The sequence below is a fragment of the Lycorma delicatula genome, chromosome 2 (assembly GCF_047948215.1).
Source record: "Lycorma delicatula isolate Av1 chromosome 2, ASM4794821v1, whole genome shotgun sequence".
NCBI lineage: Eukaryota > Metazoa > Arthropoda > Insecta > Hemiptera > Fulgoridae > Lycorma > Lycorma delicatula.
Genome location: NC_134456.1, coordinates 187130768 through 187152871, shown reverse-complemented (window position 1 = coordinate 187152871; position 22104 = coordinate 187130768). Strand labels below are relative to the sequence as shown.

Sequence of the window (22104 nt, the reverse complement as noted above, 5' to 3'; positions counted from 1 at the left end):
CCTCCCCATCACAACAAACCATTCATCAATTTTGACTCAAAATTAATGTATGTACAAAGATATTAAAAATGTTATAACATTTTTAATGTCTTTGGAGGGCAGAAATTCTTTAAACAATAAAATTTATGAATATCTACATCTAATTCTTTTATTATTTTTTTTTTAAATCATCAATCCCCATGATATTTACATCTAGAATCACTCCTAAATATTTAATCATGTTATTTTGTGGCATTGCTGGAGATAAGCAAAATTGTTTAACTCACAATTTAAATTATGATATTTAATATTTTCTACATAGTTCAGTGAACCTTTTAATTGAAAAATTAAATAATTAGTGTTTGCTATATTTAATATTATTTCATTCTTTGTTAACCACCATCTAATTGTAACCAGGGTTTTTCAATATTCTTTTTTATTATTTCCACATTCTTTGCTTCATAATTGAATGTTGTATCATCAGCAAACATTATTCTACCCTTGGAAATTCCATTACATAGATCATTTATGTAAATAATGAACAATATAGCGCCAAGAAGAAACCCTGCAGTATTCGTCATTTTATAACCCCTAGAGAACTTACTTTGTTACATATTCTTACTTGTTGAGTCCTACCTTCCAAATAAGATTAAACCCAACTATTACAAAATCCTCTACTCCAGCTTCCCACAATTTATTTAACAATATTTTTTGATCAACTACATCAAAAGTTTTCCTCATACCTAAAACAATCCAGCTGCTTGTATCTTTTATTTTTACTATTTATTATATTTTATATAAAATTCAGTAGCATAACTTTAGTATTTCTACTCTTTCCAAAACCATTGTGATTCTCACTGAAAAAATTCGTTGTATCAAGAAAATTAGTTTTGACTATTTTTTCTAAATATTTTTACAGTTCCAGTAGCAGTAATATTGGTTTATAATTACTTATTTTTACTATTTACAATCAGTTCCTTAAGAAATGCATTTATCTTTGATTTTAAATCATCATTTTATCTGAATTTAAAATTCTTGTAATAATTCTTAAGTTTGATATTGTGTGGTTGGATCTTCATTTTCTTATACAGAATATCTCTTTCTAATTCTATGAACTAAATCTATGATCACCCATGGTTTTATAGGGGCATATTCTTGCTTATTACTAACAGATTTTTTTTGCCAGATCCATGTTTTCTATCAGAATATTAATGAAAGAATCAAAAGCTTTCTCAACATCTGATATTTGAAAAGTATTATTCCAACTTTCATCATGAAGTTGTGCTTTAATTATATTTACATCAACTTATGATCTCAAATCTATTTTAGTTGTATCATTGAAAACGAAAGTATGAGTATTTAGTATTAACCTAATCAATGCATGAACAGTAATTCCCAAATTAATTATTTCAAAATTCTGATTAAACATATATATAACTGTTTACTTTAAATTTTATGGCTATGTGGTCTATACACGAACCAGAGGATTATCTAATGGGACTATTATATAACAAACTGAAACCACGACCTTGTAATGTAAATAAATAATTATCTTCAGTTATATCATTCTTCAAAATATCTATATTTATATCACTGCCATAAACTGAGCTGATGTCATCGTCTGATTTGTTACTGCTTACGAATCTATCAAGTTCTTGAATATAAATATCTAGTAATCCATCAGCGGAAATAAAATTCAATTCACACTGATCTATACACTTTACTTCTTACTTAATATACATAATAACTCCTTCTGCTTTACATTTTGAATTGCAGTTTGCTAATCATTAATAATTATCTACTTTGTTTCCAAATAACTCTTCAAAAAGGGCCATATTGCCTTCGCTTGAATGACAGCCAAGGTTGTCAAGTTTGAATCAGGGCCAAAACCAAATTAACCTACAAGTTTTATTAAAAACAGATTAGCTATTTAGAAATGATTCCCTAACTGACTACAAGTATCTTGTAGTTAAATAAAGAGATATGAACACTGAAAAAATTTCCTTCTAAATTAAATGGTTAATTCAAATACTCATTCTGTTAAAATATGTTGAGTTCATTTTTTTTTAGGTAAACTGAAATGATCAACATAAATATGAACATGTAGCCTGTATATTTTTTTTTAAAGAAAATGTCTACATAAATCTTTTTTAAAAATTAAGCACAAATTTAACTTGGGAAATATTTTTATATAAGCATGTTTTAAATTTAATCACCTTTATTTACAATACATAGATAAACTGTTCATAAATAACAATTTCAAATTATAAATATGATTTTGTAATTATTATTCGTTTTTATTTTTCATAAAATTATAAACATGACTTATGAAAATTAAATTGATTTTCTAATGTTTCTACTCTATTACATAGATACTGCAACTCTGCAACATATGTTTCAACTTTTTTCCATTTTTCATTGTGGTAACGTAACTGAAAAACAAAATAGAAAATTTTCCATTATTAAAACAGAACATAGAATACTTCTTTCTGTTTATATAAACAATACATTTTAACCGATATTAATCAGTGTATTTAGATACTATAAAAATTAATCAAATTACTCTTCTCGTTATGTATAACAAATATAGTCTTTTTTTTTGCCTTCAGATATAAGCAATCAGAAATAAAGCAATACTGAAATATTTGATATAATGATTTTATTATTAATAATGACTTTATTATTTTTATATAATTTTTTTGGTGATGCCCTCTAATTTGTATTTACATTCACCAGTAAAATATTGAGAAATAAAATATAAGATGTCTAATACAGGTCTGTCTAATGCATAGATCCTAATTTAAGAAACTGATAAACAAGACAAACACATCTTGCTCCAAATTACTACTTCAATTCTTCAAGTTAAATTTCAGATCAAATCTTTTTCTTCCTAATGAACAATCTTCTTGGAAGAATTAGCCAGTTTATTTTTTCAACAATATTTTTTTAAGCATTCCAAAACATGCTGAACAAAATTCACTTGCAATCACGAAATGGGCGTTAAGGGGACATCAGAACTCTGAAATATTTTATAGTTGGGGATAGCACTGCTAGCCTGGAAAAAAGGTGTAATGATTTATTACTGCCATTTACACCAGAACTTGTTACACATCCAGTCATCAGTAAGAGTACAGTAGCAGTAAAAGTGAGCAGTAACTATTGTCTAGTGGTTCCTAAACATTTTTTATCTAACATGAAAAGAGATACTCAAATGAAACAAATATGGCATAAAAGTACATTTTATTCACTACATAAAGTTATTTATTTTTCCACTTAGTCACTATTCACAATTACACAAGGGTCTCGGTGATTGTATAGTGAAGATGTGTGTAGCCAGCAGTGTCATGTAGCAGAATTACCTCCTCAGTGGATTGTTGAAAACACACACACACACACACACACACACACACATCTCCTGAGGTTTTTTAACGTTTCTATGAAACGTTAAAAAGAATATGCAATTAATCTAGTTGCAGGTAGTCAGTCACATACATGTGTATGGAATTCCAGAACAATGCCAAGAGAATTTTTTTGCAGAGGATTGAGCTTAGAATTTTTTTGATTGAGGTGAACTATAGCGCCGGTATTCCATGCTCTGCCATTTTTCTTTCAGGTTGTAATGATTCATTTGAGTTTCATCTCGCATCACAATATTTAATATGAGGGAGTCATCTCCCTCATCACAATAATGATTCAGAAGCCATCCACAGTATTCCTTTCATTGCTGTCTGTTCTTTTCTGCGAGCTTATGTGGTACTCACCACGCATAGATTTTTGCCCAATCGTGCAACTATGTCACCTACCCATTCTTTTGATATTCCTATCTAGGTTCAATGCATTGTTGAGTGATGCGATGGTTGTTTTGAATTTCATCCACCTACTTTTCGTGGTTCTTATCAGTCACAGAAATTTGTCAACCACTTCAAGGTTCATCCTCAATATTCACTTTACCAGCTTCTGATGCACAAAATGTTATTGCCCACCAAATCACAGTACTTCAATCAACCATTTCATCTTCACAAATGTCTTTTAGACAACTATAAATGTCACCAGCATTTACTTTTTCTGCTGTTAAAAATTCAGTAGCTGTACATTATTTGAGACGTGTAGGCACACTTCATTCCATAGTAAATACTAACAGAAAATTAGAGGGTATGGGTCAACAAGTATAGGAATGTTAGTAGGGAATGAAACTACAAGATGGCAGCACCTGTCGCTTTGTGCAAATCTTGTTTTCCTGTGATTTTCCAGTATGTATTACATTCAGTCGCTCCTTATATATTGACGATATGTTTGTAACACTTATGATTTAATTGTACATTTGTTTTTTTAATTTGTTTGTGTTTTAATAATGTACCAAAGATTTCTTATTTATTTAGAATACTTTTGTATGTAGGGTCTACCAACTCTGGTTATAAACAATTGTAATAAAAATTGACTAATTTTTCTGCATTCTTCTTTCCATAATTGATTTCTCAACTTTTTTCTTTAGATACTCTTGCGGTTCAGCATGCGAGAATGTAATTTTTCCTGCCATTGTACAATTGCCCCATACTTTTGGTAGTACCAGTGTTAGTTTTTGCGTATTACAGTAGAACAATATTTTCTCAATTTACAAAAAAAAAACATTTTTTTGGCACCAATTACCTCTTCAGGAATGATAAATTTCGTTGAAACAGAACACTTTATTTCCATGAGACTTTCATATCTGATCAAGCCATCAATAGAAACTCTTAGGGATGCAAATTCCTGATACATAAAAAAGATAAATCATTTTACATTAATCTCATATTAATTTTCTTGTCTACTACCTTTTTCTTTCCATAAGACATTCCAAAATAAAAAAAAACACAAATCGTCATACAATAATAATTACTACATTTTAGCACAACACATTGCTTGTCTCATACAAATAATTTTTCCAAATTTCAAAGTTATTCTCTTCAGAATTCTCTCCATTTTCCCTAATTTCCTTCTGAGATGGTTTATTTTTTTATTTCTTTCCATCTTTTGGCATTTTCCTCTAAGGACTTCAAGGAAAAGTCTACTAGATTTTGAATTTCTCCATTTCAAGATCTGTTTTATTTCATTCCCATAGTTCTCATGTGAATACCTCAAAAAGCTTTTTCCTTGATTTATTTTTCTTCTGGAAATCTCTCATTTTTCATAATTTTCACTCTTCTATGTTCAGTTGCTTTGCTTCGGAATCCTGGGCTAGCATTGTGAAGGTACTTAAGCAATGCATAAACTAGCCTTTTTTTTTTCTATTTTGGGTAACTGATGCTGTTTGTTACCATACTTTACACATTCTTTAAAGCAGCATTTAATCTCTTCCCTCTAATTATTTTTATTACGAGAGCATTATATAATTCAGCTACATTGCTATTAATGTTAATTAAACTTTAACTTTCTTTTTCTGTTCAGCCTCCCAACCACCACTAAGGTATTACTTAAGAGGATGAATGAGGATGATACGTATGAATCTAAATGAAATGTAGTCTTGTATAGTCTCAGGTTGACCATTCCTGGGATGTGTAAAACTTTAACTTTACATTGACAATAATGTATCAACTTAAAATGTAATAAAAAAGACCACATGCTTTCATATCTGCTACACAGTTTTCCTCCTCTATTTTAGGCCAACTAAAAATACATTTCTTATACTTTTTGTGGTCTCCAAACATATGAAGTGCAAAGTTCAGTGTATACTGTGTATAAACTTTTTGAAAAATTAACCTGAAAATTAAATATGAAAAATAAAATAAAAAACAAATTAAATTTGAAAATTAACCTTTGAAAAATTTACGATTAAGGTTGTATAATAAATCAATTAAGTAATGGAATACTAATGTAGTATTGCATATAATAATATTACACATTTGTTTCTCATCAGTAACTCACCCTTTCATCATTTTCATGCTAAATACGAGATGTATTTTACCATTTTGATCGTTTTCAGGAATGGGCTTTATCCCATAAGTTTTAGTATCTTTGGGTTTTTCTATATCTGGTGTCATTTTTTGTTCCAGTCCTTAAGTGAATAAAGTTCAAAGAAAATGTTTTTTAAGCTTTATGGTACCAACAGATTTAGTTTTGACTAATTCTTTAATATTATTCCATTAGTTTTTCAAAGATGATTTCTGCATTTGATTTTTTTCAATTTCTTCAACTGTGATTTATAGAGACTGGCTCTATCCATAACCTTATAAATAATTACATAGAGACATAGACTCTGAGTACTTTTAAGCCCAGACATAAATTCAAAGGATTATTAATATAATATACAGTTCTAATGTGAACATATAATTCTTTTTTTTTCTTTAGAATATTTGTAACAATCTCTAAGCATACTCAAAGGTAATGAAATTATGATGAAAGAATGCCTGACAAAAATTGAGTCATTAACTTCTGCATCTAAAATCCAGCAACTCACTAGACCAACCAATAGGACACTATTACATAATTATAGTATTTTTCTTATACCATTACACTAGTATTTACTATTACATTTATTTTTTATTTTTTGAAAATGAAGCTGAAATCTGACCAGCAAATTTAATACAAAACAAATGTATCACTTTGAGTTCTGTTTAAGAAAAAAAAATTGCAAGGGGTATATATCACTTTTTGAAAAATTAACCAACACATATATATACAATTAAGGTTGTGCAATAAATAAAAATAAGATGAAATACTATTGTAATATTGCACATAATAATACTACACATTTGTTTCTTATCAGTAATTCAAACTTTCATCATTTTCATGCAAATACAAGTAGTATGTATATATTTTACCATTTTGATCGTTTTGAGAAATGGACTTTATACCATAAATTACAGGATTGATTTTAAAATTAATAATTGTAAAGAATTTAATAATTGCCCTTTAATTTTCAGTCCAGTTGACTGAAAAACAGATTTATATTTTTTCATATCAACATAGCTCAGACATACTGATTTAAATTAATAAAACATTTACAGTGAGTGTATTGTGCATGAAGCAGCTAGTATGGTTCCATTTATAGTTGTTTCAACATACTGCCAATAAGTTTAACTCTTGAGTGGGTGGAGTGATTGATTTCAGTTTGCTAGTCCAAGTCTAAGACTATGAATTACACTCATTAGGGGTTTTACTTTCAGTATATTGGCTGATTTTCATCAAATTTCAGCTGAGTTCCTATAGGTTCTGCTTAAATAAATCAAGTAGATTGTAATTTTGAAGAAGTAATGGGAAAGGTTTCTTTTAGAAAATTAATATCACTTTTTTCAATTATGAATAAATAAAAAATTTAATTTCTACAAACAAAACTCATATCAAAAATAAGGTTATGAGTTACCTTTAAAAAAATAATCAGTCAAAAATATTAGAAGCTAACAAAGTGGTACCTAATTTTTGCCTGTTTTGGAGAGTCTGAATTTTTTAATACTTACTCTTCATCTAAAACTCTACAAAACTTCTAACATGAGGTTAAGCATTACCATCATAAGAAATAACTACAATAATAAATAAGATGAAAGTTATAAAATATTTTCTAGACAGATTTGAAATTTATTGCCTTTCTTGTACTATGAGTAACACTATATAGGCTTGTATTACAGCCCTAAAACATTTTTTACCATCCTGTAAATATAAAAATGACCAGTACAATTATTATAGTTGCTAAACTACTTTTTGTTGATCCTGGCAATTCAAGGTACACTCTTTATCTAGTAACTGTAGACCTACATGCTTTTTACATGTTCTTTTCACCCTACTGATTTGTAATGATAAGAAATACATTTTGTAATATGTTAAAAAATGTTAAGCCTGATTAGGATTCGAACCTAGAACCTTTCAGAAGAAAGGCAGAAACACTACTACTCTGTGGAGGTTGGAGTAATCACAAAAGATTGTAGGCTGTAAGGGAAAGTGGTAAAGAACATATAGATTATTAGCATATCATACAAGTTTACATGGACTTATATTTATGGTTATGATAGTTTTTGGTTACTAAATAGTGTTTCTTATGGTCACCTACACAACATTGTTCTGCAGGTCCTGCAGAACAGTGTTCTGCATTGAGTATCCAAGTAAATGGTTACTTTTCACCCTTTATACTTGTACACTTTATTTTTATTAAATGTAACTAATAGCATTCATTAAAAAGAAAACTATTAATCATTTGAAACTATAAAAACTGTAATATAATTATATTCATGTCAAAGATAACTTCTGTAAAACTTAATAACATTATTTTCAGTAATTTATTAATTGCCTATTAACTAATGAAATACTTACTAAAGAATCTACTTTTTGTTGTAAGGTATCAATCATAGCTAGTAGTTCACTGTTGGTTGGATTATCAGAAACTTCTGTTGATAGTTCATTTCTGTTAGATTTAAAAACCTGAAATCAAATAAATTTGAAACATTAGTATATGTAAACAGTAACAGATTATCAAAAACTAAATCTGAAAGTATTTTTTAAGTAGCTAATGATTATTAAGTTATTCCTTAATAACCTAAACTAAAATATCGCACAGTAGTCAGATTAGTCACACTGCTTCAGATGTATGTGAAGGAATGGTTTAACCACTGGAAAGAATTTTTAGATTTTATATACCTCAGAGAGAAGTGAAGAAGTAAGCTGATCAATCAAAAACTTTACTCAGATTAAATTAATAATGGAAAAGCTAATAATGGAAAAGCTTTTATTTCAATGTGAAATAAAACAGACATTGAAAATCTGTTTAAAGATTATTGATGAGTAACATCATCAAATAACTAAACAAATAATGCAGTTCCGATCTGGATCTATAGAAAAATAAAAACAAATGGAAATTTGATACATAATGACCATTCTAATTACAATGTAATAAAATAACTCGTGTATAAATACAAAAAAACACTTAGATATTTAAGCTGTATGAAAAAATACAGTAATTTGTCTTCAATAAAATCACTTACAAAGAAACTGAAATAATATTATTATAAAAGCATAAAACTGTTGGTAAGCACAAGAGATCATAAGAGTATATAAATTAAAAGTGTATTTATTTGTTTTCAGGTTTTTCTAAATTGTATTAATTGAATTTTATTCAAACACATTACATTACAAAATTAATTAATATTGATTTTAACCAAGACAATACAAAGCTTCTCAAATGTTTTCATTCTCATCTTTAACTGCATGTTGTTATAACAAATCTAGGAATTTTAATCAAAAGCATAATACGAATTTAAAAAAGAACTGGTTTTGTAGAAATTTTACTTCTGTTCAGGCCTGAAAATTTTAGGATAGCACCATAAACTCAATGTGATTACTGATGGACCATCCTCTGAATAACAAAGTGAATTTTATTAAAATTATTCAATGTTTGACCTCCAAACAGAAATAGACAAAAAGAGAAATTTAAGATTGCTTTATTGTACCTCCAATTCATCTTTTAATAAAAAATTAAATTAAGAAATTTTGGAACATTTCAATACTAATAATGTATACATCATGCTTAAGAAAGTAAAATTGAAACAAGATAAAAAAATATTGTAAATAAATACTCTGGTATTGTTTCATTCTTACCTCATTTAACTTTGCCATATTTTTAGCAAACACATCAACATCTGACTCATACACATCAGTTCCAGTACCAGTAACACTAGGCCAAGATCTGTCTAGAGAAAAAAATAATTTTAGTTTAGAAGATTCCTGTGTCATAAGGACAGTAAATGGTCTTCAGCAAGTAATATTTTTCAGAATCATAATGATTATCTTATATTGTTTTATTAACAAAATGATAATAATCAACATACTATATTGCAGTAGTAGTTCAGGGCACTTGAGGGGGTTCAGGGACTCCTTAGTACTGGCTTTTTTTCTCTTAAAAAAGAAAACAGTGGAATACTTTGCTAATGTAAATGTTTAACCATCATAATTAATTACCAGTACGTTTCTTTATTCAGATAAACTGTTCCCAAAAATAAGAATGATTTCTTGCTTGTTGAAATCACAATATTTTGAATTCTAAAATGCAGCAGTGAAAAAATATATATCTAATTATCAGACCAATTTGGAAATTATGCTATTAGGTAATTAACCATAAATTAAACAATAACTTAACCATAGTTAAGTTTTTTTAATTAATGGTTTGATAATTTGATATCAGTTGGCAGGACCATTTAAATAACTAGAATTGGGATTGTAAAAGAGTTACTCATTTACCAAGATCTAACTCATACTAAAATAAGTAATTTTTAACAAGTAATTGTGCTGTAAATGTTTTACTGCAGTTAAATTTTAAACAAATTAAATTAATCAAGCTTTTAAAAAAACATTTTTTTTATTTATAAAATTGAAGTATGATACATTTTTCATTCCTTGTTTAATTAAGGCTGATTAACAACAAAATTTCCACATACTTAATAAAAATTCTACTCTACACTCTATGGCTAATCTACTGTTCTATGCACCAATAGTTTATTTTTGAAATTTTCAAAGTGATTCCTTCAACTTGATAAGGCTAATGCTTAATTTATTTTAAAATGTTTTAATATGGAAAAAATTGAGCTTGTTCAATGTGGGGAGACCAGACATGTTCACCAATACCATCATAAGTAAATAAAATAATTAAAATTCATATATTATTAGTTATTCATACTGTTTGGAAAACAACAGATTTTTGCCAAAACTATTTGAAACATTAGATGGGATAGTTGATGTTAATTTAAGCATTAGCCTCTTTTGTGGTTATGTATTTCAACCTTTTCTGTTTTTGCACTTTATTTTTATTATTGATTAATAATTTATCAAACTAAATTGATTCATTGATTGCATGCTTAGGAAATTATTTATAACTATGAGTTTAATGCAGTTCATTTTTTAAATACTTCCAAGTAAGCTTCCAGAAGATATTTTTAGAATTGTAATCCAGTTCCTTACCCAAAGTGTTTTAGGTAGTACTGTTATTACATATTTAAAACAAATGCAATAATATTGTTTTAAATATATTTGTAAACCTTTTCAGTATGTGATGAAATAGTATATTTTGTTTGTGTAGTATTTGTTTAATTAGCATAACAAAACATGATTTTGTTTTGGTCAAATTTAAAAAGAAAAAATATTCTAAATGAACAATGTAGAACTTCTACATGATCAGTTATACAGAGAAGCCCAGTTTAGCGCGGTATTTGGGGGACATGTTTACCCCCCACCACGCATTACAACCTTACCATGATACAACAAAATGTGATCATAGAAGTGACAAAAATCGATCCCGCGGAGGGAAATATTTATGAGCTAATAAATTATAATATTATACAATAATATAAAATAGAGTACTTTTAAAAATTATGCAATAGTTATGCTACTTATTCTAGTCCTATAACTGATCTCAATTTACATCACACTGCACAGAATTTACATTAACCTAATTTTGCACTCAATGTTCAATCAGTAAGTTTTGTTTGACCAACCAATGCACTACGTTTTTTATCCATGCTTGTTTGATTGTAGCAAAAGGGAAGAAATGAATACTGTTCAATTCATTTTGCCGCTCCATCCATAAAATCACCTTGTTCATGAGACAACATAAACTAAACCATTTCCGCTGGTGACAGTTCCTTCACTGGAACATTTCTTCAAACAATTCTAAATTATAGCCAGAGTAATGCTTCCCCATGCAAGACCTACTGAATATGCAACTGTTTTCAGATTGAAAAAATTTAAAGAAAGTTTCCATTTCCTTGTCATAGTTCACTAGAGCACTGAGTAGTTCTTGGTGGTAATGGACTTCAAATGACCAAATAATATTGCGGTCCAGTGGATAGATCAAGTGTTTTTTGGCAAAAACATAACTGACTTTTCCATCTCGTGATGGTAGCACATCAACAGGTAGATGCACTGAACAATGGTCAAGAGTTCTTTCTTCAAGTTTTAGTTATTGCATATGTTTCCTCAATGATGAAACATATTCCTCATGGAATCACTTCGCAAAAATTTCATAGAAAATCATGCATTTTTCATATGTTTGTACAATAACAGTAGTGATGCCATATTAACATGTTTAAAACACACCAGACTAGAACTTTTCCCTATGCAAACAGGTTTAAGTTTATGCTTCTGTCATATGACTGAGCTTCTTCTTTATTGCTGGTTTGACTTATACTGTGATGAGATTTCCACTACAAAAACCAACCATCAGTTGCTTTAAAATTATCAGCCCCATGCAAATCTTTATAGAACTTCACAGCTTGAGCTCTGATGACCAATATCTGGACTAGATATTGGTACCCTTTTCTTCACTTTGTTTTATTAAGAACCACCTGTGTAAGCACTCATCTGCGATATCCTTGGAACGCAATGGTCACAGTCAACTAGAAGGTATGGCAAGAGCAACTCAAACGGTAAAATTATATTGCAGAAACGCTTTTTGCAGGATTTTTGCTGTTTTAATTCAACTTATAAAAGTAACGCCCATGAAATACTTACAAAAGTTCGGATGTAACGCGAAGGCATTACATCCGAATCCACGGCATTTTGAGCTTCTACTGTACCGTTTGTTCTGCTCCTTTAAGAGTAAGTAACATTAACAACAATGTCATCTACACCACTGAGATAAGCAATGCATATAGACTGAAAAGATATTCTGGAGATGTCTTTCTAAATATTTAGAAAATGGATTTATTAAATCTATTATTTTATGAAAGTTTAAACTGCATATTGTTATGATGATCATAAAATTACTGGTATTGAAATTAATTTCAAATAGTTTCTCTGTGGTGATAATGGAAGCAACAATCTTAAAGCTAACCTAACTATTTACAATCACCTTTCAAGGTCCATCACTGACTACAAAGTTTTATCAGGAAATCCAGCAAGTCTTAAGTTATGCACAAACAAGCAAAAATCAGCCCAAAAAATTAAACATTTCATAAAATAATGGTTTAAAAATTAACTTTCTAAATATGTGTATCCTTACCAATGGTGGTAAAGAGGGAACTGCATCCGCTTATAAGAAAAAAATTAGTTGGTTATTTTAATTATCAATAATTATAATATACTAGTCACCCCTTGCTGCTCTGCAGCGTTATAACTACAAAGTAATGCTACATATTTTTCTTAAAACTCGCCTAAAAACCTATTCAATTTACAACATGTCTGACCCACAACCCTGCAATAAAGACCTATTCCGGCTAAAAACCTACAAGACCCGTTATGCTCCGCAGTGTTATTATTACAAAGCAATTTTTTATATTTAAAAAAATTGTCTAAAACCCCACTACATTTGCAAGTCTCACCCTATCACCCTTGTTTTTTTCTTTCCTGCCACAGGTAAAGAACGTGTTCAAAACCTATTTTAGTCCGTCAAGTCGTTCTACTGGACGGATCGGGCCGATCTTTTTTTATTCCACTCAGAATGGCCCGCAGATGTCATCAAACATCGACGAATCTTCAATATGACCTTCTGTGTTTAATAACTTCGGAAACTTTCTCAGTTAAGGATTTTTTAGAATTTCCCAGAGGAGACTCTAATTCGGGTTTCGATGACATATCTGTAGGTCATTCCAAGCAGAATGAAAAAAGTCAGCCCGATCCGTCCTGTAGAACGCCCGGACAGACTGGAAAAAGATTACTTAATATATTGCTTGCTCAAAACCTATTTCCAGTACATCTGGGGGTTCTATGGACGGATCGGGTAGATTTTTTTCTGCTCAGAGTGGCCTGCGGTAAGTCATCAAGCATCAATAGACCTTCAAAATAATTTTTCTGTGAGTAATAGCCTCAGAAAGTTTCTCAATTAAGTAATAATGATGATTTTCTGAGGAATGTTTAGAGGAGACTCGAGTTTGGAATCCGATGTCGCTTGACTTATCTGTGGATCATTCGAGCAGAATAAAAAAAAATCATTACGATCTGTCAGTAGAACGCCCAGACGTACTGGAAATAGGTTTCAGCCCAATTTTTTTAATATATATATATATATATATATATATATATATATTATATATAACAGTAAAATTTACTGTTACACGCCGGCGCCATATTACTTGCGGCAACAAGAGCTTTCTGGAATAGTGTCGTCACACTAGTCTCATTTCACGATAAATAGGGATTCCAGAAACTATTTACCAAGTACATAAGAGCGCACGCATTTTTAGTTAGTCAGTGCAGTTATTACTTTCACACAAATGTGTAATTAATGTTTGCAATTTTTTCTGTAAGTTTGTTTTTTTCGTCCCAGCCACCTTCCATCCACTGTATTATAACGGATGGATATTAGAATATTTTTTTGCTAAGTAGCCTACTGTGACGTTTGTTACATCTTTTTATTTAACTTTCAATCTATGTTCCGTAAATTTACAGAAGCGCGACTCTTGCTTTAAAAGTATATAACTTATAATTTGTTATTCTTCATTTTCTGATTATCTTTTTATGTTTGCAAGTGCTACGCCCACTATGGATTCTTTTGTATCTATCAACATAAAATTGAGTTTCGTATTTAAGTTTATAATTCTTGTTAAACTCTTCTAAATAACCAGTACTTTTGATGAGCTATTAAAAATAATTCAAAACTTGTCTTAATACTAATATTGCTTTTGCCAGTTATTCAGTTTTTATATCGCTAAAATCGCCTCGTTTCTAGTTTATCTTGAATTCGTCAGTAATAAAAAGAAAACATTTAACTACCTTGTGATAAATTTATGATTATATGGAAATATACGTATTGGGGTCCCCGTCCAAAAAAAGATTTGTAAAAATGTCTGTATAGCTGATAAATTTTCTATTGATGATTCTTGCATAAGTTTTAATGATATAATGATAAGAATCATACTTTTTAAATTAAGCTCAACTAGCATACTCATATACTGTATAAAATTCAGTTTTGACAAAAATATCAGTTAGAACCTTGCTTGTCAAACCAATGCAGCAAGATCAATCAACGTTTTGAAGACAATGGTTGTCATGAGATGATATTGGAAAATTCGTCAGCCTGGAGAGCACTATGCCAGTTGATAAGAAAAAATGTGTATTGGAGTGAAAGTACTTCATTTTGTTCAACCTTTTACAATTTAGAAGGCATTGAAGGAAAAAGGGAATTGTGGTTCTAAATATGGAATGAGGTACAGGAAGTGCCAGACATAATTGAAGTTTGAAAAAAGAACAATCATTTTTCCTGACTATTAGAAAGGCTTTGCTGATATTGCTTTCACAGTCCTGTACAAATACTATTGAGTGTTCATTTAGCTCTCTTCATCGAATTAAAACATGGCTAAAAAGCAACACTGGAAGTCTTTTAAAATAAGAATTTTATTCTTCCTTTTGTTATTGTATAGCAACCCCTCTCGTGGACTAATCTTCCCCCATGAAAGAAGTTAAATTCAGAAAACTGTTCCCCCTTCCCACTATCAGGCAGGATTTTGCATACACTAAAAAATTATATGTTTATATTCCCAGGCACAAGCTTCAAGCTTATGTAGCAAAATCATCAAGCAAAAATAGAAAACTATTTATAGAGTTTCTTGAGTATGAAACTCCTTTTGAAAATTTTCATATTTCTATTTGTACAATAAATTTTATCTTTAAAAAAGTGGAATTTAAGTTAAACCTTTAGGGTATCTCTAGCATGTAAGCATCTCATGATTTTCAATATCATTTTGGATTATAAAAATTACTATTTATGTATCATTGTTTATTTAAAATAACAAATAATTTTATGAATTATTAAACAAAATACTCAATTTAACATTTTTTCGACCCTTCCAAAGTATTAATTGAATTTTCTCAAATTAATAACTAGAGTAATTTTTTAAGTTCTACCTGGTGTCGGAAAAAGAACTTGATTTTAAATTAAATTTACTTTATTACACGTAGAATTACAAATGTATGCGTTTTATTACATAAAAGTACAAACTCTGAAGTTTTTTTACCTTAATTGTAACTCAAAATGACTACAATTTACAGTTCTCCACATGTCAAATTTATAATCTGCCTCATTCCATACTTTGGGGAGTCTGTAGGAATTGCTTCCATGGCTGCTGTTATTCTTTAGCACAGGTGATCAAGTAATTTGATTTTTCCTTGGTATAAGATATCTTTTACGTAACCACAAAAGAAGAAATCCATAGGCATCAAATCAAGAATTCATGATGAGCAAGCGATAGGAGCTTCTTTACCTACCCAGCCTTCTGGGAACCTGTCATTGAGTGCAGTCAGCACAACTTCTATATGATCAGGAGGGGCTCCATCCTGTCAGAAAATTAGGCCTTCCATATTTTCAATCTGCAGAACACTAAGTTCTCTAACATGTCCAAGTGCACTTTGTCTATCAGAGATAAAAAGGCCCAAAATTTTGTTTATGCATGATATCACACCAGACATTCGTTTTCAGGCAGCTACAGATGAATTCCAGCAATTCATGTGGATTTTCTGGGCCTAATATTCAGCAATAATGGTGAATTATGACTCTATCAATACTAAATGTTGCTTCATCATAAATTAAAATATGTTGCATGTCATTTTCTTCAGCAGAAATGTAAACTATCATGTTAGTAACAAATTGAATTTTATGTGGCTAGGTTGTTATAAATTGAATTCTCTGTGGTTAGATTGAATTTTATGGAGTAGCTGTGGTTAATAAACAAAAAATATCAATTACTTAAACAATATCATAGATAATGGTTTTAGATATGTTTAGTTGACGACTAACACTAAAAACAGAAAGTTTTGGACTTATTTGGAAAGACAGTTGAATTCTTTCTGTTTTTGCACTATTTTTTAGGCCTATCTGATACGGACCTTTCAAAACGCTTCCAGTATCCAAAAATTGTTTACACCACTTACATATGCTTTAAGTAATATGTCTTTACACATAAATCATTAGTGCTACAAAATAAAGAATATATTTGTCCGTGAAACCCTTCTTTTCTGGTCACTCTGTATGTTTAAAGAAGGTTATATGGATTTATTTAAATCCAGAATTTTAAAGAGTTAAGTGGTTTATTTGGATTTCATTTTATGTAAATAAAATGAAAAATGTTTTCTGTTATTTTAAATTTTGAAAAATAAGATTAGTGTTTAAAATAGTATTAGGATAAAATATTCTGCTCCAATAAAATTCATATGAATGGTATTTTTAATTTATATTTTATTCAAAATACATTTTATTTTATGAGGACCCCAGTTTGCTCAAGCCTGTATGAAAGTCATGGTTTTCAGGATTTTCATCAGTCTCATGAAAATCCACATCCACTACTTGTGTTTTCAGAAGATCTTTCTGGAGCTTCTACATCCACTATTTCTACTTTCACAAGATCTTTCTGGAGCTTTTATTAAGCTCTTTCATCAGTGGTGTTGTTAGGCACTCTTGTTTATGATATTGATTTTGAGATACTAACAGGGAAGCATCAGGAGAGGTGAATATGGCAATCAAATTTACGTTCAATACCCAATATATCAATTACAAATATTTATATCTTACTATCTGTGCAAATTCTTTTTCAGCATCAGCATTTTTCTTCAAATTTGACATGTACTTTGCTCTTGCAGGTATTTTTGTGGGTTTTAGTTTTCTAGTATGTATTGATTTTAATTTATTTATTTTTTGAATTTATCTTTTATGATTGATTTTTTTTACATGTATAAGGTAAAAAAAAAATATATCAATTTAAAAAAATTAACATTAGATTATTTTAGATATTATATGCATTAATATATGACAGAAACTAGGACCCTAGTTAAGTGCAGTTGCCCATCAGCCTAAAAACAACACTTATTAATGTTTAATTCAAACTACCACGAATAACTTTAAAATACCATTCCACCTGCAGGTATGTCCATCAGATTGCAGTACATATCCAGTCCTACATGTACACCTATAACTTCCAAATGTATTGATGCATGAATGATCACATGGACTTTTCTCAGCACATTCATTTACATCTGAAATGCATAAATTTATTTCAAAATTACAACAGATCAAATAATTAATGTATTAACTCAATTTATATATATATGTATTTTAGATGCCATAACCAAAATGGGTTTCAGCAACCTAGCATTAGGTACACATCACTCCTGAAATTCCATTTTCAAGATAACAAGCATCCTGTGAAGGCTTATTATTTAAAGTGAGGAGTGAAATGGTTTCCCATTTCCTCCTTCATTGAACTAAACATTGGACACACATCAGCATGCCGGCCTACTAAAATGCAGGTGATGTTCAGTCCTGCAAGTAACACCTACATCCACCCCATTTAACACAGAAACTGACCATTTAATGAACACCATTATTCTAAGAAAAAGTAGCTCTGAATGATGTATCTTAAAAACTTCTGGTGCTTTGAAAGCATCATAGTCATAAGAAAGACTAGGACTGATAATGTAGAACAACAAAACAGTAAGTATTCTCCTTCTGCTAAGAAATAGTGCTTTATATACAAATACACTACCCCTTCTTAGTAAGGAATAAATTAAATTGTGCCCGGGTGTAGTATCCCAGAGGTTTTAAATATTATAATAATTAATATTATAAATATTGTAATTTTTTTTTGTCATTAGTGTTGACAAAAAATTCCTTCATTTAAATTTGGAACCACACAGGAGTTTTCCTCAGGGGTTAGTTACTGAAGCAGCACTGTATTTTTATCAGTAGAGAATTCATTTAAACTACATTTTTTGTTACTAGTGAGAACTAATGAAAAAAGATATTTCATTTAATTATCTGTATTAAACATTGAATCACAGATTTTTTAGCATACTGAACAAGCTAATGGTAAATACTCATAGTAAACAGTAAAATCTGTACAATTTTCCAGCATGGTAAATTTATTGTTTATTTTTAATAAACAATACACTAGATAATTTAGTTACTATAGATTAAATACCTTTATTGCAGCCATAACTTAACTTTGTATCTTGAACCCATCCTGGACAGCAAATGTAATTAATTTGTCTTCTTATTCTATGCTTATAAACATTTCTATAACCAGTTCCATATGTAATTCTGAAATGAATATATCACAAAAATTTTTCAAAATTTTTAAAAACTTTCTTTATACTTTTTAATCATACTTTAATCAAATTATTATCATACATTGCATAAGTTTAATTAATAGACTAATTTGGATTTCAAAAGATAACATCATATATTAAAATGTCTTATATATTTATAAAATATCAAACAAATTTTCAATCAAACATTTACTTCATTATTTGTGACTTTTGTCATATATATATGAGTGATGACTAAATGTTGTCAAATTCAAAACCACAAACACTCAAGTTTTTGTCATTTTTTTATGTCAAATGGCTATCGGATTTGTCATGTGTGACCCCCAAAATCCCTGCATAGCCATTTTGCAATTTTTTTACACCCACACCCTTAATTTACCTCCGTACAGGAGGATGTTTGCAAAAGTAATGGTGGAATATTGTATTCACCTGACCTTAGTAACTGTGCAAAATTTCATCAATTGGCAATGTCAGGAAGTATGTTAAATTAAGGATGCAAGGTTTGAGGACAAACATGAAGCGAGTGGTAGCGTCTTGGCCTTTCATTCAGAGGTCCTGGGTTTGAATCCTGGTCAGGCAAGGCATTTTCACACGCTAAAAATATTTTCATTCATCTCATCCTCTGAAAAAATACCCAACGATGGTCTTGGAGGTTTAAAAAAAGTAAAAACAGAATTCAATTAAAGCATATATGTGAGTAGAATGTCTAAGAAAAGGATCTTAATGTTATTTATTTTGTAGTGTTAAGTCACTTCTACTGATAATCTTAAAAACATGTGAACTACATTGATCAGTGGAAAAAATTGTCTAGTAGTAACCCATTATTTATTTGATTTAGATTTTATTGTATTACAGTTTGAATTATTAATGAGTTACGATTACAGCATGTATAGAAGAGTAAGTAAACTCTAATTCTAACTTACAAGAAATAATCCATTAAATAAAATAATTAAAAATAAATGTCATATAATAAATTAATAAATATGAGAACTACAATGGTCAGGTAATTTAGATGTAATTAACTAATAATATCTTAGAAAAATCTTTTAATAGATACTGTAAAGGTTAAAGAATAAAGAACACATGTAAAGTAGATTAAAAAATATAATTTGTATACTTCCTAATGAGCGGAAATGGTTTCTATCAGTGTAAAACAGTGTTTCCCTGAAAAGGTGTTGACTAATGAGTTGCTTTGCATGTTTTATGTTGTGTGTCTCATTTGTGGTTGATATGTAAGTAGAGCATTTGATGTACAAAGTGGCACTAGCTTGTTAGAGATTCTTTCTGTTGATGCTCATTATATCATTAATACTTGCAATGAGCAGAATAAAGTGTTTCTGGTATGAATATCAACTACATTTCTGTGGGCTTGGCATGTTGATAAGCAATAAAATATATTTAATTTTATGAAGAACTAAATTGAAGAGAATTTCATTTCTCAATCTCCTAGGTAAACCTGGTCTAGAATCCTTAATATTCTTGCAAAATTTTATTTTTGAGAGTATGCTCATCTCATATCAGGTCATCTACAATAATTACAGTTATGGCATCTTATATAAATATTCAATTTTAAAATTATATTCATAATATTTAATCATCACGATAACACAATAGAACAAAAAAAAAAAAATTCTCCTAAGAATGAGAAGAAAACAATTGTATAGAGTAAACCGCGAAGAGAGAAACCCCGTTTGAAAAAAGATTTTATCAATAAGCTATAAGGGTAATAAACAGTGGTTTTCCATAGCATTGTTGTTACTTTTTATTGTAGGGATTACGGCAGCCCAACAATGCTACGGCAAACCGCTGTTTATTACCCTTATAGCTTATCGTTAACACTTGTTTGAAGGTATTTCCCGATTTCACCTTTTCTCGATTTATTTATTTATTTTTCAGACATCAATATTCTTCTTGTTTTCTTTTTTTTAAATATAATTTTCAGAAATTCATATTCTGTATAAAATTTCCAATAAACACATATCAAAAAATCATATGGTTGACAGTCAAAAAATTTTAACTTTAATCGTTAATAACTAATCAACGCGATCCGATAAAATCTTTTTTCAAACGGGGTTTTTCTCTTCGCGATTTACTCTATACAACCGTTCTCATCTCAGTTTTAGAAGAAAATCTATGTATCACTGTGTAATAAATTTAACTCTTTTTCTATGTGCTTTGAGTGACTCGCAGCAATTACCAATTTAAATTTTAAATAATAAATTAATAACAATTAGATTCTCTGAGAAGTCAAACTACCCTGAATGGTAAAGAACCAATGAGGAACCAAGTAGCCAATTTCAGGCTTGAGAATCTCATTATCAAATCTTATAGTTATCTTATTTTTAATAAAAATAATTTATTTACTTGTTTGATAAACATTGTAACAAGACCAGTATAACAAACCAGAATGATGGATCCCTGCCAATTAAGAAGAAAGTAGTAGGAAAATACAATGAAAGGAATCCAGAAGGGGACTAAAAGGAATTCTTTTTCTAAGGCTAACAGGTCTGTTTAACAACTGTTCTTTGTAATACTGCTCCTCACACACCTGTCTGGTTCTGCAGATCAAGAGAATATGAGTATAAATGCTTGAGGCCTGGCGAGTTAAAATCAGTATTAAGCAAGTATAAGTGGGTGCAGTGAAGTGTATTTGACGCAAGAGTAAGATGGTGTATAGTAGAGTAATGTGCAAAGTGATGTCACAAGCATTCAAACATTCCAATGTGGACAGTGGGTGAATAAAGGAAGTTGTTCAGGGAGTTACTGATAGACAATTAATGAAAGAGATAAAATATAAACTCATTCATAAATTGTTAGGGTAGTTCTATTTTAAAAAGAAAAGGTATTTGCAGAAACTGAACTTTAGACTTCTACTACCTGGTAGTTAATACAACACCAGTTATTAAAGGTGTAAATATTAGTGGTCATTATAATCTCTTTTGTCAACTGAACTGGATTCTGGTTTTAATGACTTAACTACCTGTAAATTCTACTTTGCATGTAATTTATTGTTATTGTTATTATTATTATTATTTATTCATTATTATTGTTGTGGTTGTTATCACTATTATTAATTGATTTGCCATACTTATTTATGTTCTTAAACTAATAAACTGTAATTATGCAAACATTTTTAAT

At 29.5% G+C, this 22104-nt stretch overlaps 2 protein-coding genes across 2 annotated transcripts in view; both read right to left on the bottom strand.

Moving 5' to 3' along the window:
• The window catches only part of mei-W68 (meiotic W68), a 32732-nt gene extending 32172 nt beyond the window's left edge, over positions 1 to 560 (bottom strand). The window contains exon 1 of the mRNA XM_075357696.1: positions 394 to 560. Within this exon, the coding sequence (XP_075213811.1) occupies positions 394 to 560 (167 nt within the window). The remainder of the gene's footprint in view (positions 1 to 393) is intronic.
• A 1594-nt stretch (positions 561 to 2154) lies between these two features.
• LOC142320336 (epidermal growth factor-like protein 8) overlaps positions 2155 to 22104 on the bottom strand; it is a 41936-nt gene continuing 21986 nt past the window's right edge. The window contains exons 4-8 of the mRNA XM_075358042.1: positions 18840 to 18958; positions 17770 to 17895; positions 9541 to 9632; positions 8260 to 8367; positions 2155 to 2411 (exon numbers count right to left, since the gene is read on the bottom strand). Coding sequence (XP_075214157.1) covers positions 2292 to 2411; positions 8260 to 8367; positions 9541 to 9632; positions 17770 to 17895; positions 18840 to 18958 — 565 coding nt within the window. The 3' untranslated portion in view covers positions 2155 to 2291. The remainder of the gene's footprint in view (positions 2412 to 8259; positions 8368 to 9540; positions 9633 to 17769; positions 17896 to 18839; positions 18959 to 22104) is intronic.